We start from the raw sequence: 18,280 nt of genomic DNA, 5'->3' as shown, positions 1-18,280 counted from the left end.
TTTCCATGTTTCAACCAAGTGCAGCCTCAAGAAAAGGTAAGAAACCTCAGAAAAGAAATTTCATGATAAGATTATGCTCCACAGAAACTATAAAAATATTCTAAAATGTACTCTGAATCTATTAGATTAAATGCACAAAACAATAACACTAAGTCATTCTTCCTAAGTGACTCAATATCTCCATATAAATGTAACTTCTTCCCATATTATTTGTTCTGAAACTTCTACAAGTCATGAAAGATTTTCTGTTCTTCCTCCTTTTCTGAAAAATGCTCAATTCAAATTAAAGGCCTAATTAAAATTTACAAGTTTACACATCTCCTGGAAACAATTCTTGAAGACAGTTAACACTACCTTGGTTAAAATCCACTTGAAAGTTGTAAGCTTTGGGGTAAAAAGTTTAACTTTTCTGAGACTTGCTTTCACTATATGTACAGTAGGTCTAAATCAGTATATGCTTTAGAAGAACATAAGGTGGCAGGCACAGCATTATACAAGAAAGTACAAGGATGAGTCTAGGAGAAGACTCAAAAGGCTGGCTCAAGTTTGCCCAAGAGACAATGTCACTAGCAGAGGATGCCTATATAAGTACTCATAAGATCACATTCCTTTTCTTCCTGTATCAATTTCTAACTCTACAAATGTGTAATGAAATGATGTCTATCCCTCCATGGATCCCACCATTAAGGAAAGAATTTTATCTGTTTTTTTTTCCTAAGTAACTAGCACAATGCAAGAATGCATGGGTGATGCTCTGTAAATGAAGGAGAGAAGGTGATGTAAAAGAAATGTGAAATTTGTCAAAATCAAAATAGAACCACTAGTATTGACCTTCTCAAAAAAAGGGAGGGGAGTCTGGGGGTGATGAAGACAGCATTCTCATTCACAGGATTGCCTGATAATAACTAGCACAAAAGACTTTACCAAACCAACTTTGCAAGAGGCCACCACCTTATGCAAAATGTACTAGGACATCTGCTCATCAACAGTCTGTTCAACCTCAGACCAACACTGCTCTTGATATTAATAACAGGAGTAAAGGATTATTGTTTCAAAATGTCTGATGTAATCCTCCTTATTTTTATCTTTAAGATTTCTCCTTGCCTCAATCTCTTGGAATATGCCTATAGTTTATTATGATCCGTGTATTGTCATTGCCATTCTCACCTATTCTCAAATACATTTCACTTTCTTTGGAGAATTTCTCTCTTTGCTTTTTGTTTAAGTTGGTAATGGCAAGACGGAAAGAAGAGAAAGAATAAAGAAAAGAAGGAGGAGGGTCAAGGAAAAAGGAGAAGAAAGGAGAGGATGAGAGAGGGAGTGGGGAAAGAAGAGAAGCAATGACAAGCTGCTGGCCGATTCATCAGCTTACTTCCTGAAGCTGTCTTCTTCCTTGAGGTAGCAGAAAGCACATTTGAAAGTGTTTTTCAGCAACTGAGGATTGGACATTCTGGATTTAGTCTAGCCCTGAATTTAAGTCCCACCAGCTTTTAGCCTTGGGTAAGTCACTTCTCAGTTTCCTTGTGGGTAATACGGGATGATGGGGCATATGAAGAGTCAATGAGATATTGTCTGTATGGCGCTCGAAACAAAGTTTGGCATGGTCAGCACTCAAAATAATAGCTGTTCGAGATTTATTCATATTGTAATTATTTGCTTAGGATGGTACCACTTCAGCACCCGTCCCGAGGGGCCCGCCCTTCGCTTCGCTCGCGCTCGCCCATTGGCAGAAACGCGGAAGCACTTCCACCAACCCGCTTGACTCCGCAAGACCCGTGCAAAGGGCGGAGCTAATGGGCGCAGGGTTACAGTCTCCTGGATACGGCTGTAAACAGTGGAGGTTTCTCGAGCCTCGAAGCCCCAACAGCCGAGTAACCGTTACAGACCCCAACTCGGTCCGGCGCTTGCTGCCCGCCGCCCCGCCGAGGCTCATGGCACAAAACAGGGAAGGAGAAGAAAGTCCCTACGCTGTCTCTTCCCCCAGCGGCGCGACGCTGTCGGTGAGGTGCGGCGTCCACAGCCCCCGGCCGAAATTAAGTCTTGCGGAAACTCCTGACCTGCGTGTCTTCCCTACCCTCCGCTTCATCGCCTTCCGTAGACCCGTCCTCCCCGCAACTTCGCCTTCTTCTCCGCCACCCGCAACCCTCCTCACAGACTCAGTCCTGTGTGACCTTTTATGACCGCTCTTCCTCCCCCTTATTCAAGAAGGGACTCCAGGCCCCTAACGGTTTCCCGCCTCCCCCTACCCCTTCCATTTTTCTGCCATTCTGACCCTTGCGCACTTGCCTTTTATTCCTCTGCACAACCTTTCATTTCTACTTCCTTTCTTTGGCTAAGTGTTGCCTGCAGTGACCTGGTTTCCCTGGCCTTTCATACATATCACCTGCCCCACCCCCCATCCCACGGATAGCCCCCATTCCGTTCTTGCAATATTTGTCGACATTCCCCCACCACCACCAAAAACAAAATTAGGACGTCAAATCCTGTTTTCTCTCATCCACTAACTGGATTGATGTGCATTCGTAGCTAGCCCTGAAAAGCATAAAGCGTCACACAGATGCAGGTGGTATTTATCTCCTCACTTACATTGGTACCCGGGGTCTATTCAATACAGCATCCTCTGTCCACCCTGCTGTCTCTTCACATTCCTTGAGGTCACTCAACAAACCAGTGCCCTTCACTTGCCTTCTCTGCGTCTTAAAGCTTATCTTAAATATTTAAATAAAAATAGAATCTCTCTTATCTCAGACTCTCCTTCCTTCCAGCATATACCTAACCACGCACTCCTCACTTAAAAGTACATTCCTTTTATATTCTAACCTATCATTTACATGGACTACACTCTTTGTTTTCTTCATTTATCTGTATTTTTAGGCCTAAATTATGGCTGCATATTCTTTATCTATGTAAAGAAGAAATTTTCCTATTTATCTTACAACCACAAAGAATGTTGCACTACCCCAAGTTTTTTTTTTTTTTTTAAGTTTTAGAAATTACTGATTATAAAAGAAGGGCCCAGGATGCACCTTGTTTTCTATTAGAATCAAGTTCTTTTTCCTCTGTGTTGTTTTCACCTTTTTTCTTCCAAGTATAGAAAACCCCAGAAATCCTTCTGAGGCTTTCTTAGGCTCATTCAGAGAGGGTTGTTTTTTTTTTTTTTTTTTTTTTAACTGAAAAAATTATCAATAAACAGCTCTTGAGAACTGTTCTCAAAGCTAGAAGATGTATGAATTTCTTTTTTAATCTTGCAGGTTATTTTGGCTAGGAAGGCAGTAAAAATAGATGTGTTTCAAACATTTTGATGAGTTTTTGTTCACTTTGTTAAAGAGAAGAAAATTATTTGAAATGTATTATATTGATGGTGACATATCTCTTCCCAAAGATGGGTGCAAGGATTCCCTAAGCAGAATGTTCATTTTGTTACCGAAGACACCATTTGCTACCCTAGTGGGAATTATGTAATATTTATTAATATTGAAACCAAGACAAAGACTGTACTCCAGTGTATTAATGGAATTGTGGGCGTCGTGGCAACTAACATTCCTTATGAAGTTGTGGCTTTTTCTGACCGGAAGCTAAAACCCAACATCTACATATACAACTTTCCTGGATTGACCAGAAGGACCAAATTAAAAGGTATCCTGGGGGAAGCGTCCTCTGTCCATAACTAAAGAATTTTTGTTATAATATAAGACCAAATATAGTTCTCATAAATGAAGGTAGTTTGTATTTTAAAGGTTTTTGTTTTAAATAGAAATCAAACTGAGCACTAAATTTTTAAGTGGGCTGAAACCCTGCTATTCAAAATGTGGTCTGATTGCCATCAATATTGGTGCTACCTAGGAATCCTTTTAAAATTGCAGAAACTGGTTCCCACCCAGACCTACCAAATCAGAACCTGCATTTTTAAAAAAATTTTTTAGCTGTAGATGGACACAATGCCTTTATTTTATTTATTTATGTCTATGTGGTGCTGAGGATCGAACTCAGGGCCTTGCACACACAAGGCAGGCGCTCTGCCACTGAGCCACAACCTCAGCTCCCCAGAACCTGCATTTTTAACAAGACTTCCCAGGTGAATCATATGAACATTAAACTTTGAGAAGCACTGGGCTAGAACACTGTCCTTTTTCAGAGCAATGATTTTTTTCTTTCCTGATGATTTATTGAAAATTCAGGTGAATTGATGTTTGTATAATTTATAAGGACAAGTCTCACCCATTAAATTGGGATAATGTTAAGGCTGTGGTAATGAAGAAATATACACACACACACACACACACACACACTGTTCATCAGGGTTACCTACTTTTTGACCTACTCTTGACTTATTCATGGATACAGTTGACCAAATCTGAGCTGCTGTACATCTCCTGATCCTCCATGTAACAATTCTCGCATTTAATACACCATAGTCAGAAAGTTCATGCTGGCCTTAGTTCTGGACTCTTGTAGGTTGAATGAGTGTTTGGGTGACATCAGAAAATGGCACAATAACATTTATTTAAAATTAAAACATTTTATTTGTGGGTAAATATATCTGTGTTCTCAATAGATTAAGACAACTTTTTAAACATAATCCATTCACGTGTTAGGAACTGTCCATGTGGACTATAACCACTCTTCACCCTTAAAAATTCCCCAGCTTATTTATTTGTTCATAGCCCTCTGCAAGCAATCAGAAGTTAACTCAAGCTGGTGGCCAACGTACATACCAAAAAATGAAACCCTAAAAGAATTCACGATGAAAGTATGAATAAATCATCAAGGATACCTATCATTACCACTGTTATTTAATGGTGTAATAGCCAATTCTGATATCCTACCCAATTCAACAAACTATAAAAATGAAAAAAATATAAATATGGGAAAGCAGCTTATGGGTGATGCAATAGTCTGCTATGACCAATAAAAGAATTCTCAGTAAAATGGTTTCAAAATACATACCCATGTAAGTATAAGATTTAAATACTTAGGAGTAATCCAAAGACATAACAGTGAACTAGATGAAGAAACAATAATCACTAAAGTATTTAACTCCATAGAGACATATATTCCTGGCTGGAAAACTTGGTTATTATAAACAAATATTATTTCTAATATTTGTTACAGAAAATAACTCATAGGTCTATCTTATTTTAGAAACAAGGAATACTGAAATGATCCAAAGTCAATCTGGGAAAAAAGAAAAGAGCATAATTTGAAAGAGGATGGAGGCAAGACAAAAGGTCTTTGTAGCATCTTGGTGCTATCATAATTAGTAGTGTGCTTTTGGTACAGGGACCTCCAGGTCTGTAAAGGAGTTATGGGCAAAATTTAGAAAAGCTAAGCATATGGTGAAGGAAACTCTCACACAAAAAGGACATGAATTATTCAACAATGATGTTAAGAAAAAATATTTCCCACTTGAATCAAAGTGTGAAATATGATATATCAAGAACTATGTAATGTTTTGAACAGCCAACAATAAAAAATTAAAAAAAAAGAAAGAAAAAATATTTGAACAAAAGTATCAAATGGGATACTCGTTTAACATATTTAACTCATTTCACGTATATGCTCATTTAACGTATATACTCATTTAACATATATGCTATACGTTAAAGCATGTATCCATTTGAAAAGAAAATGTGGTAGAACACAGAAATGATTCAAACACAATTAAAAATAAAAGATTCACATATTACAAATTTAAAGCTTTTTGAACATCAAAAATACCTTGCAAAATTAAAAGACAACATGCCAAGGAAAATACTTGGAACAAATATAATCAAATATTTTCAGAGAATTTATGAAACTATAAGTAAGTAAAAAGACAAACATCTCTGGAGAAAGATGGAAAAGGAACTTGCCTAGACAAAAGATTACAAATGACCAAAGACATCGAAAAATTCTCAATATTCACTTTAAAAAGTGTAAACTGAGGTGCTGTTTTTATGCCAATTGAGGTCACAATTTTTTAAAGATCATGATTGCTAGGCAGAGTACAGTGAAATTGGTGGCATTCTTTTTTGCCAAAAGTGGGAGTATTAGCTGATAGAGTCTTTCTGGGAAATATTTATTTATGCTGTCTACAAGAAAAAAAAAGTTCAAGTTTAAGGAAATACAGTAATCAGAAATGTGGTCAAAGATTTGCGCAAAGGAGTTTCGAGTAGTGTCATTATAGCTAAAGATGGAAAATAACCCACATGCCCATATGGATATGGTTAAATAAGTTAAAACCTCCCATAAAGGGGTATTATCACAAGCACTAAGGATTACATTTTTATAGAAACATTAAGAAAATGATCAAATGCTCACATAATATGAACAAAAAAAACAATAGAACTCAACTGTATGTATAACCCAAATTCCATTGTAAATGGAGTATTTATTATATATAGTATTCAAGCCATGATTATAGCTACAAAAGCTACATTTAAAGAACATGTACTTTTAAAGTGAATAAATAGAGGAAAATACCAGAAAGAAATTTTCCAAATTTGGTGATAGAATCACAGAGAATATATTTTTCTCCCCTCCTCCCCCTTTTTTGTATTTTCTTCAAAAAATCATATTTTTAATTTAAAATGTATATACAATTAATAGTTTTCAATTATCAGGGGCAACTGTCTGTATAGCAATCATTCTATTAAGGCCTCATCCACAGAAAAATTTTTATTTTTGCATGGATGCTTCATTAGTATATATTGCTTTCTTTGTTAATTAGACTATGCTAAATAGCTTCAATTAATGGTAAATTTACATTTTAGGATTATATTATGGTCAGGTAAAATGAGAAAGGCAAAAAAATTGGAAATGGGGCCATTGAAAATACATAGACTAAGTGAGGAATATAAAGGCAGACCAGAGCACAGGTAAAACTTGTACCTGTAGACCCACCTGAGTAGAAAAAGCGAAGGAAATCACACCCCCAATCCTGGGAAGCAGAAACAGACACTACCCTTTCTCAGCATCCCCAGGGTGCACATTTTAAACACTGTTATTGCTGAGACTTTAATTTCATTAAGTCATTGAGGCTGGCCTTGAACTTGTGATCCTCCTGCCTCAGTTTCCCAAATTGCTGGGATTATAGGTGTGCACCACCACACCCAGCTCTTTTAAAGTAAAGTTGCATTTCTTTAACTTGATGTACAAATCAGAACAGAGCTTTTTGAAGTTCCAAGAATTGGAAAATATTAAGCTGAGGGGCTAAATATGGCCTCGAAATAGAACATGGAGATAAGCTAGAATTATTACTACCCCTCAAGGTAAAATTTGAATAACTGCTATTGATGGGATACTTCATGGCTCTTGGATTATTTCAAATCATGCTGGGACATTTATGGTGCAGTATCCTCCATTCTGCACCAAAGTGTAGAGACAGTGACTGCTGGTTTTAATTCATTCTAATATCTTTTAAAAATGAATCTTAACTCTACTCCTAGTTTTCTGTTCATAGTCTTAGAAGTCAGCCAGGGGATCTCTTACTCCAGTTGTTTAAATGCTTTAGAATGATGTAAATATCACTAGAAAAGAGAAACAGCTATAAGACCATAGTTAATCCCAACATGCCAACCAAATCCTTGTAATGGATTTTATATTTTAGGCAACATTCTTCTGGACTACACTTTACTTACCTTCAGTTACTGTGGCACCTACTTGGCTAGTTACTCCTCTCTTCCAGAATTTGAACTGGCCCTCTGGTAAGTTTCAGAATCCTGAAGAATTCCTTTCACTGGATTACATTTAAATCTTCTCTTGGATTTTATCAAAGGAAATATACATTAGAATCTGAAATAAGGAAAATGGAATAAATAAAAATCCTGATTGTAAGGTCTAATATAATTGTTACATTTAGGCATAAAATTAGGCAGAGCAAAAACTATAAAATAATTTAATGATTGATTTTCTCTTTTTATTAAGATGCTGCAATATTTCCTTTGTCAGGTAAAGAATATATATATATATAATATGTATGTATAAGTATATTCTTATAAATATGTATAATTATACACCTTTTCTTAACATATGATACTGCTGAGTTGTTAGCATGTTTTCAATGAATGCTGAATTTGAGATGGTCTCTGCATTACAGCTGCATTTGAAGTAATTGTGGAGACATTAGAACAATTATTTGCTGACAGTAGAATGATATCCTGCCACCTTTATAACAGTTGCCTGTGGATTAGACACATCTTGATCCACGCTGGCTCAACTCCCACGGCCAACTTCACAGCTGCATTCACTCTTCTATCATGATATAAATCCATGCAGGGGGGAATTTGTTTTATTAAGGGAAAGTACAAAATGTTCTAGAAATGACTGAGGACACTGGTACTTACCAGCATTTCTTGTACAAAAATGTAAGAATCTAGATTCAGAGAGACATATGTATTTAGTTTATGTAGAGTTTTACAGAACAGTTGAGATATAATTAACATATAACAAACTGCTCATATATAAAGCATACAATTTAAGTATCAAATTACATACACACCTATGAAGCTGTCACCATAAGACAATAAATGTATCCATCACCCCGCAAAATTTCCCTGCACTGCTTGAGATCCTCCTTATTGCAATATATGCACTTATCCCTGTCTCTGTCCTGTCTCTACCCCATTCCCAAGAAATTACTGATGTGTTTCTATCATTGTAGATTATTTGCTTATTCTAGAATCTCACAGAGAGTTAGATAGTGTATATTCTATTTTGTATGCCGCCTTTCATGCAGCATAGTTGCTTTGAAATTCACCCCTGCTGCTGTGTATCCAAGGTTGTTCCTTTCTAGTGTGTGGTATGGGGATACCATAATTTGTTTATCTTTGTATTTGCTTGCTAAGGCTTTTGTCATAAAGTACTGCAAATTGAGTGACTTTACCAATAGAAATGTGTTATCTTACAATTTAGGACAGAAAGCACGTGGGGAGAGAAGACAAGGGCATAGGTTCTGATGGCTCCCAAAGCAGAAGACTACACTTACCTTTCATACGTGCAACCTGTGAATGCTAAAAATAGCACTGACCAGGAATGAACAGGTCATTTAAAACAACAGACTTGGGCCTGAATCCTGGCCCCATAAATAGCTAGCTGTGTGATTTTGGAGAAGCTGAGCTTCAATTTCTCCTCTACTAAATATTTTCCAAGAATTCACTCAGTATAAGTATGCACAATATCTATCAAGGTATTTATTTAAGTCAGAGAATAAGAAGTCATCATCTTTAGGCTAATTCTGGCCTGGAATATGTTTTGTTTGGGCCACAGAATATTTTATAAATTGGAAACTTTTAGAGAATACATTATCTGGCTTCTCTTGAGCACAGGCAACTCTGGACCTATGGTCCCACAAGGCAGTAGTCTCATATGTGTTATTGTGTGTGGTTGCTCACTCTTCTAGAAGGTCACAGTGGCTTCTACAATCCCAACGGGGGCCATAAACTGCCCATAAGGCAAGGATAGCTCTCCTCTTGTTTTTTTAATTAAAGTTTTATTGGAACATAGCCATGCTTAATTGCTTATATATTGTCTATGTCTGCTTTTGTTCTATAACACCAGAGTTGTGTTCTTATAGGAATCATATATGAACTACAAAACTTGGAAATATTTACTCTCTGGTTCTTTATAGAAAGAGTTTGCTACCCCCTGACTTAGAAGTGTATATTCAAGACATTTCATTCCTTTGCACTAGTTTCCTGGCCCCTATGGGCAGCTGCATTTGCTCACTGGAATCCAGTAAATGTTTATCCCCTGATTTCTGCTGGGTATATAATGTCTCTTTTCTTAGGCATCTTATAGCATAGTTTGGGGAAGCCTGAGACTTCTGTAATGGGTGAGGCATTTTGATAGACAAGGTGGGGCAGAGACTTAAGGGCAGTCTCTCCCCCACACTCCAGTTCCCCTTTAATTTTTGCATATCTCAATATTCATGAAAATGTCTATTTAGGAGTCAGTGTTGGAGGAGAGAAACAAGAGGACAGGGGTGAGGAGAGCAGAGGAGGACAGAGCAGCTGCTGAAGGGAGACCAGAGATGACTCTGTTGTGAGGAGATTCTTCTTGAGGCCAGGCACCAGCACAGATGCCCTAGGGCCCCATGAATGAAAGTAGGCAGAGCTGGGAGATGGACTTTTCTTTAAATTTCTGCTGTGGCACCACAGGTTCTGGAAGCTCTGGGAGCAGCCTTGTGGCACCTTAGGTTGTTGCATAGAATATGTGAGTGGGATTTAATCCTGTGATGGGGACTAAGAGCCTGAGGCTTCACCAAGAGGTTTTGCTGGGGCAAGAGGGAGCTGTAAGATGAACAGGGAGGAGGTGACAGCAGCTCACCAAAATAAATACATTACATTTTATTGGAACATGACCAGTCTTTGACCTTTATCTGACACTCCTTGGAATGGAACTTTGTTATCATAGTATCCTGATAGATAGCCCCATGTAATAAAGGCAGGCGTGACTTTATAAATTAAACTTGGGAACAGATATATGATGTTGCAATTGAACCCTGATTCAACCCCTGGAAGGAACTATGTCCAAGGAGAATTTCACCTTTACATTCTAATGTTTAAAGAGAAAACAGTGGATTCATATATTATTTCTATAATTAAAAATGAGAATTTGAAAAAATACATTTCAAAATAAGAAAAGAATGACTTCATGCTATAGTCACAGGCTGGGGATGTCTGGGATATCTGGGATCCATCAGCAAAGGGCATTAGGCGGATCCACTGCTATGCTCATCACCAGTTTCATCAGAGAATGAGATTTCAAATGGATCAACCCATTTAATCCCCACAAAAATCCACGGGACATCCACACTGGTTAGGCCTCACTTTAAAGAAAGCAAGCTTCAGAGAGGTTAGACATTAAAACAGAATTTTCAAACAGTTGGTGAGCGTGCAGAGAAGTTTTATATTTTTCCCTAATAATGGAACCAGCAGGAAGACAAAAGAAGCTGTTCCTGTCACAGTCCCTTTAGGTTGGATGGCTTATAAACAACAGACATTTATTTCTCCCAATTTTAGAGAATGGAAAGTCTGAGATCAACACACTGGCAGCTTTTGTGTCTGGTGAGAGCCTAATTCCTGATTTGTAGATGGTGCCTTCTCCCTGTGTCCTCTCATGGTGGAAGGAATGAGCTAACTTTCTGTAATCTCTTTTATAAGGGTAATAATTGCTGGGCACACTAGCACAGGCCTGTAATCCCAGTGGCTCAGGAGGCTAAGGCAGGAGGATGGAGAGTTCAAAGCCATTCTCAGCAACTTGGTGAGGCCCTAAGCAACTTGGTGAGACCCTGTCTCAAAAAAGAAAAAGGGTTGGGAATGTGTGTTAAGTGCCCCTGGGTTCAATCCCCAGTACAAACAAAAAGAAGGTGGGGTAACAATCCCCTTCATGAAGGCTCTGTCTTTATGACCTAACTCTTCCCCCAAACCATCCCCTATCCACCCCCAACCAGAGTTAGCAAAAAGAATGACTCAAGAAAATTTCTAGGTTGCATGCAAGAATGGTTAACTTTCCAGAGGTCTCTATAACTGTAGCAACTTTAAACTGAATTAATCTATCAGGCAATATAGTCACAGCATTATATCTGTTCCAGAGTTAAATTCTAACTTATAAAATCATACCTGCCTTTATCACATGGGGGCTGTCAATCAGGATACTATGACAATAAAGTTCCATTCCTAGGAGTGTCAGATAATGGTGAAAGCAAGGCACAAAGTCTGTTTTATGATCCTGTTATGTTGTAAAATGCTTTCTGGCATAATATGAGAAACTGAACCAATGCAATCTTTTCTTTCTCCAGTTTGAATTTTTTATGAGCCACTAGCTTAAATTTAAACAGCTGGTGAATTGCTGAGTGGGGTTAAAACCTGAAGGGGTCTGAACATTTTCATAGCTCCCCATGGGAGCACGGAGAAGGGGCCTCTCATCTGAGGATGGAATGGGTGGTCAGGGAAGGCTTCCTGGGGAAGGGAGATGATGTTCAGGTCAATACCTGTCTTAGTTTGCTAGACTCATCATAGCAAAGTACCACAAAAAAGAACAGAAATCCATTGTCTCAAGTTGAGAGACCAGAATTCCTATATCAGAGTGTTGATTCCCTCTGAGGGCTGTGAGAGAACCTGTTCCATGCCTCTCACCAACTTCTGCTGGTTTTGGCCATCTTTGGTGTCACCCAGATCTCTTCTTCTCACATGGCATTCTCTCTCTCTCTCTCTCTCTCTCTCTCTCTCTCTCTCTCTCTCTGTGTGTGTGTGTGTGTGTGTGTGTGTGTGCATCTGTTTCTTAATGTCTCCTTTTTATAAAGACACCAGTCATTGTATTAGGGCCTACACTAATGGCCTCAGTTTAGCTGGATTAACTCTGTAAAGACCCTGTTTCTAAATAAGATCACATTCTGAGGATACTGGGATCAGGACAGCAGCATATGAATGGGGGTACAATTCAACTTAAAGCAACACCTAAATGTTGAGTAGGAATCAACCTTGAGTGGTGGGAAGGAAGAGTATTTCAAGGAGAAGGTTCTAATTAAGAGGGCATAATAAGGGAAATGAGATTAGACATGAAAGAGGCAAGTCTGGAGGGGTGGTCTGCAGCCAGCTCAGGAGCAGCCTTATAAATAGGTGATCATAGTTGGTCATGCAAACAAGACACTTTTGAGACTGAAAGGGTATGTTATCAATAATTAATATAGAGAACAGACACAAACTGGGTTATCCTGGGCATTCTGGGAAAGGGACTCACCTTACATATAAGCCATGCCAACGGGCACATCCTTTATCCTTAAGGCAATGGAAAGCTGTTATGAGGTTTTAAGCAGGGATGCAACATAAGCATATCTACATTTAAGAAGACTGCTTCCAGCCATATTTTGGAAGGTATATTGCAGGCAACAAAGCATAAACATCAGTTTGGAGGCCTGCTGGTCCAGGGCAGAGATGAACATGGCGTGAGTGAGGAAGGGAGCAGTGGGGATGTTTGGGGGGTGTTTAGGAGTAGCATCATAAGACCTGGTGACCTACTGAATATTGGGTGTGGTGCTGAGGGGGAGGAATGGGTTGAGGGCTAAACCTAGAATTGTGACTTGGGCAATATGGAGACATTACTCAGAAAGATATTGAGGGCCTAGGAAGAGACAAGTTGAAAGAGGCAGGAGGGGAAGAAGAGTTGAGGGGGCAGGCAGAGTTGAAGGTGCATGAGGTATAAATGGAGATGTCCATTAGGTAGATATCAGTCAAGGTTGGGGCTGATTTGCTGAAACAGAAACACAAATCACCAACAGAAGTTTCTCTCCCATGCAGTTGTCTGGATTTGAGCTGCCCTTGGATAGTATTGGTAACTCCTCAGTGCTGGTGGCCAATCTCCTACTATCTTATTGCTCTGTCATTCCTAAGGTGTTGCCACCATCTCCAGTCTAAAATGGGGTGCTACTCATATATTTTGAGAAGCTAGAGAGAAGAGGAAAAGATGAGAGGGAGGACACAGACTTTCTGTTGCACATACCACTGCCACCTAATCCCATTGGCAGCTTAGCCATAGCCAAAAGGGATGTTGGGAAATATGGTCCTCACTGTGGGAAACCATGTGCCTAGCTAAAATCCAGGGGTTCTGTTACTTAGAGGAAGAAATGGCTAACAGATATTGGAGGACACACATGTTTATGCAACGAAATATCCAGGACTAAAGCTCAGCAGGGAAGGCTAGAGATCATTTTGGGTATTGTTGAAGCAAATTGATCATTCAAATGTCACAAGTAGAGTACTAAAGAGAAACTAGAGGAACACCCATCGAAGGGACTAAACAGAGAAGAGGAACCCCTGAGGAGATTCATAAGGAGCAGACATAGAAGGAAGAGGAACACTAGTTGGGAAGGGTCCTAGAATATGCCGCCTCCTGGGTTCTACAGAAAGCATAGCTGAAGCAAAACCCACAAGCCTGTTCTTTGATAGGAATCACAACCCAGGGGGATGGTAGGAAAGGAGGAGAGCAAATATGAGAATTACTTTGCAGCCATCACTGGGTACCATGTGCAATTGATTGTGCTACTGAAAGTGGCCTTCAGAGATGCTTTATGAACTACTATAAATACAGACTGTCCCCAGGCAATGAAAATGACTGAAGAAGGGAAGAAAAAGAGACAAGAATTTATCTGCTGACTCCTGTACCCAGTTGATCAAAGCTTCACAACACAGCATGTTGATTCCTCTGCACTTTCAGTTTTCTTGCAACCTCTTACATCTCGTGCCCAGGTGTGCTGGCTGGGTAACATGAAGCTAATCAAAGCAGAATTGTCCACAGAATTGGAAAATCACTGGGTCAATTTAACAAAACCAGAGAGGTAGTCAAGCACAGCTGAGCCAAAGAGAATATGAAGTGCCCCGTATGAGGAATGTGAGAATCCACAAGGTAGCTGCAAGCAATGTCAAATTCTGCAGAGGTAGAGTTGAACAAAGGTGTGCCCGTAGGATTTGGGATGAAGGTAGACATCTGTGTAGACATCTCGAGCAGCGTCCAGGGAATGGTGGTGGGGGGAAACATACATCCTGGGATATGAGAGAGAGGGGCTAAGGGAGCAAGTTTAGCACAAATCACTTAAGAAGTTAGGCATGGATGCCTGGGATTGAAGGAAGCCTTTTTAAATGATGGTGCAACTGAGCACCTACATGTTGAGAGGAAGGAGTGGCTGGGGGCAGGGAGAGGCTGAAGATGCAGGAGAGAAGGAGTCATAGATAAATGAATGTTCTGAAGAATTCAAGACCTGTAGGATTCAGCACAGGTGGTGAAATTGGCCTTTGGTAGGAGGCAAGACACATCCTCCACTATAACAGGAGAGAAGATATAACCCTAACGGGTGTGGAAATTGACAGCAGGTATTGGTGTGGGGGGGGGAATTCTCAGGTAATGATCTCTGTTTTCTTTGTGGGAATCAAGACCACTTACTAAAACTGAGAAGAAGAGTTAGGGGCTCTAGGAGAGAGAGTATTCAAAATGCTTGCATGGGCAAGAGACCCAACCAGAGAAACAGCAGGATTGGAGTTTGTACCAAGGGTCCAGTGGGAGTGGTAATCACAAGTTCACGGTATCACTGACTGGCACAGCCCTGTGACCTTTGTTCCTATGTCCCCAGCTGTCCATGCATTGGTTGTATGCACCCAGGGTTGACAGGCTCTGCCCGGTATCTGAGGCAGAAAGTCAAAGAATCAAGGGAACCAAAGACTGTAGCAAGAGAGTAGTTGATGTGGTGGTCGTGGAAGACAGTGAGAGCAGGACAGAGCTGATTGACAAATTTAGGAACTACTAGTTCCTGTTTCCTGATGAATCAATTTTAAAATGCTACAGTTTTGATTTTAAAATCTCAGTAAATGATCAATTAACATTGGTAAGTATGGTACACCCAAATCCATATGGGGTATTCATTCACAGTGCTTAGAGAGTTTGACACCACATTTATTTTGCAGCAAATGTGATGATATATTCCATTTTCTAGATTTGGCTGAGTTAAATGCAAACTGAATAAACAGAATAAAATATGCTTGCTGTAGCATAAGACAGTGTGACATTTTAAAAATAGTTATTTTGTTTCTTAAAGGGATTCAGTATAATGATAAGCATACTTACAAATTTTATATCAATGTCATAATATAACACATATATAAATATGATTATATTTTAGTTATATAAATTATATTATAAATTATGTCCCAATTTATGTATTTTATGTATTAAAATAATTAGATACATATTCTGAAAGCATGATTTAAACTAACTTTTCCTCAAATGTTATTTTCCTCTAAGGAACTGGGAATCTAATGTCATCTTGTGCAAGAAATCCCAGCCTGGTCTGGATGTGAGCCAGCTGTCTTTTAATCCCATGAACTGGCGCCAGCTCTGCTTATCAAGTCCAAGTACAGTGAATGTGTGGACCATCGAAAGAAGTAACCAGGAGCATTATATCAAAGCAAGGTAGGAGGCATTGTTACCACACAACCACCAAGTGGTGGTTTTTGTTTACATACATGTAATATGGCTGGGTCAACTGGATAAATCAAGTGGCTTTAAATACACATACATACACACATGCACATGCTCATGCATGTACATGCACACGGAGCTTAAGTTATAACATCTTTCAACATATATCATTACCTTAGAGTGGTTATTTGCAGTTCAAAAGATTCTCTTTTTCATTTCCCAATGAGTTTCTTTTAAGTATTGAGTCCTTTGAGAGCTTTTTCCAACATGGTTTAATTTAGCAAATTTTGATATGTACCTCCTATTTTGAAATACTATGATTGTACACAAAGGACATTCATGATGCTCTAGTAAAACATCAAAAGTAAGAAACTGTTAGAGGAAATATACAGATTACAATCTACATTCAGCCATATTACTCACAAAGAAGTGGTTACATATAATGGAGTCACTATATGTTTAAAAGAAATGGATCAGGGCTGAGGTTGTGGCTCAGTGATAGAACACTTGCCTAGCATGCATGAGGCACTGGGTTCAATCCTCAGCACCATATTTTTTAAAAAGTAAATAAAGTTAAAAAAATAGGTCAAAGAAAAATTCTGGAACAAATTGTTGACAATGGCAATAGTTGATGATAATGGATGCCTCTGTCATAAAAAAAAAAAAGTCAAAGACTAAATGTGCCACTGAACTGACCACTTCCATCCTACTCCAAGAAGTCAAAAAAAACCAAGAGATATTTAACAGATGTAACCTTAAAATTGCAATTTTTGAAAAATTGCCTTAAGTGATGAGTACATCTACCCCCTCACATCCCCCTGCAGAAGTTTTCAAGCTGGAGAGCTCTAAGCAAGGCCCTTCTTTCTGCTCCCTACTCTGCATGTCCTAAGCCAAATCTACCTCTAGGCAGAGTCAACACACTGCTTCTCTTAACAAAGTAGGTGACGTCTCTATCAGGGCAGTCACTAATTTATCACACCTCTGTCTCCCTTTGCTTCCCTGGAATACACTACTCTAGTTGTGAATGTTAACTTGTATGATTTTTTGATAAGCAGATAAAGTGGGGATTGTCCTGATTCAGGTAGCAAGTGGGATTCTTAAAGCCTTACATTTAAGTACTAGGTACTTTATTTCTCAAAATAATTTTTCATTTATAACATATAATCAAGAAAATTTTAAATTTAGTGTATGAGGCCACAAATTCTCCAAACCCACTTTTATAACCATACTATGGATTAAAAGCTGACATATAATAAATTTAAAAATTAATTCTTAATATGAGAGGTTGCAACAGTAGCTGAATGCAGACTACACATGTTTATTTTAGCCCACAGTGTTTTTTATTTGTATTAGTTGCTAATGTTACATTTGAGACATTTCTCATAAACATTCAGGTTATGATATTGTCTTAAAAGTTCGGAATAAAATTTCACACAGGTCAACAACCCTCTTGGCTGGAACTAAGTGATACCTGCCACCTTTACAAGGAATATTTTCCTATTGGTTATAGTCCCTCCCCTGCCAAGTCACACACTCACCTGCCTGACCCGTTAGCATTAAAATTTACAATTCTTGCTTTAGATTATTAGCTTTGGAGCATTTTGATAATCCCTAGGTTCATAATTTATAACTGGGCATAACTTGTCCTTTATGACATATTATTTATTTTAAGATATACCATTTGGCTTTTATCTTCTTGTGTGGTTTTAGGTATAAAAACTTCTGACTTCTGGCAGTCCACTTCCTCTCTGGCTTTTCCCTCTTCTCTCTTACTTTGGCTGTTCATCACACTCTCTCTTGGCTCTCTCATGTGCTGTCAATGAAAATGATGCCAGCATCTGCATCTCCTGACCCTGGATCTACTTGCCAACTTCCACCCAGCATCTCTACCTGGTTGCCTTCCCTGATCCTCATTAGTATGTCCAAAACCAAAACCACACCTGGGCTCCCTCCTCTGCCACCACCCTCCCAGTCATCCAGACTAGACACTGATAAACAGTGGTTGCATCAAAGATTAGTTTCTGTTAATCTGATAGTTCTGATGTTTCTTTTTTTGTACAGGTCGGTAAAACTGCCTCTAGAAGATGGCACATTTGTTAATGAAACAGATGTGCTTTTCCCCCACTCACTGCCCAAGGATCTCATCTACGGACCTGTGCTGCCACTGTCAGCCATTGCTGGGCTAGTAGGTGAAGAGGCAGAAACTTTCCGGGTAATGACCTTGTTTGCCAACAGTTGAATGGCTCAGTGGATTGTCTAACTGTGGCATGAGGCATGTAGGATAGCTGGGATCCTCCTGGGTTCTAATACAGATTAGCCACAGAGAGTGCTA

At 39.0% G+C, this 18,280-nt stretch overlaps 1 protein-coding gene across 5 annotated transcripts in view; it reads left to right on the top strand.

Moving 5' to 3' along the window:
- Positions 1-1,806: 1,806 nt before the first annotated feature.
- Cfap43 (cilia and flagella associated protein 43) overlaps positions 1,807-18,280 on the top strand; it is an 88,520-nt gene continuing 72,046 nt past the window's right edge. For 3 of the 5 annotated variants that reach the window (XM_046449886.2, XM_046449885.2, XM_046449882.2), the window contains exons 1-5: positions 1,808-2,005; positions 3,383-3,636; positions 7,589-7,685; positions 15,772-15,939; positions 18,010-18,160. In XM_046449886.2, the coding sequence (XP_046305842.1) occupies positions 1,932-2,005; positions 3,383-3,636; positions 7,589-7,685; positions 15,772-15,939; positions 18,010-18,160 (744 nt within the window). In that variant the 5' untranslated portion in view covers positions 1,808-1,931. Of the gene's footprint in view, positions 2,006-3,382; positions 3,637-7,588; positions 7,686-15,771; positions 15,940-18,009; positions 18,161-18,280 lie in introns of all 5 variants that reach the window. The other 2 variants (XM_046449883.2, XM_046449884.2) reach the window with 1 other exon arrangement.

Source organism: Marmota monax, unplaced genomic scaffold (assembly GCF_021218885.2).
Source record: "Marmota monax isolate L192 unplaced genomic scaffold, Marmota_monax_Labrador192_F-V1.1 WCK01_AAM20220418_F8-fsc00004, whole genome shotgun sequence".
Classification (NCBI taxonomy): domain Eukaryota; kingdom Metazoa; phylum Chordata; class Mammalia; order Rodentia; family Sciuridae; genus Marmota; species Marmota monax.
The sequence above is the reverse complement of the archived record's forward strand: the minus strand, read 5'-3'. Positions and strand labels throughout refer to the sequence as shown.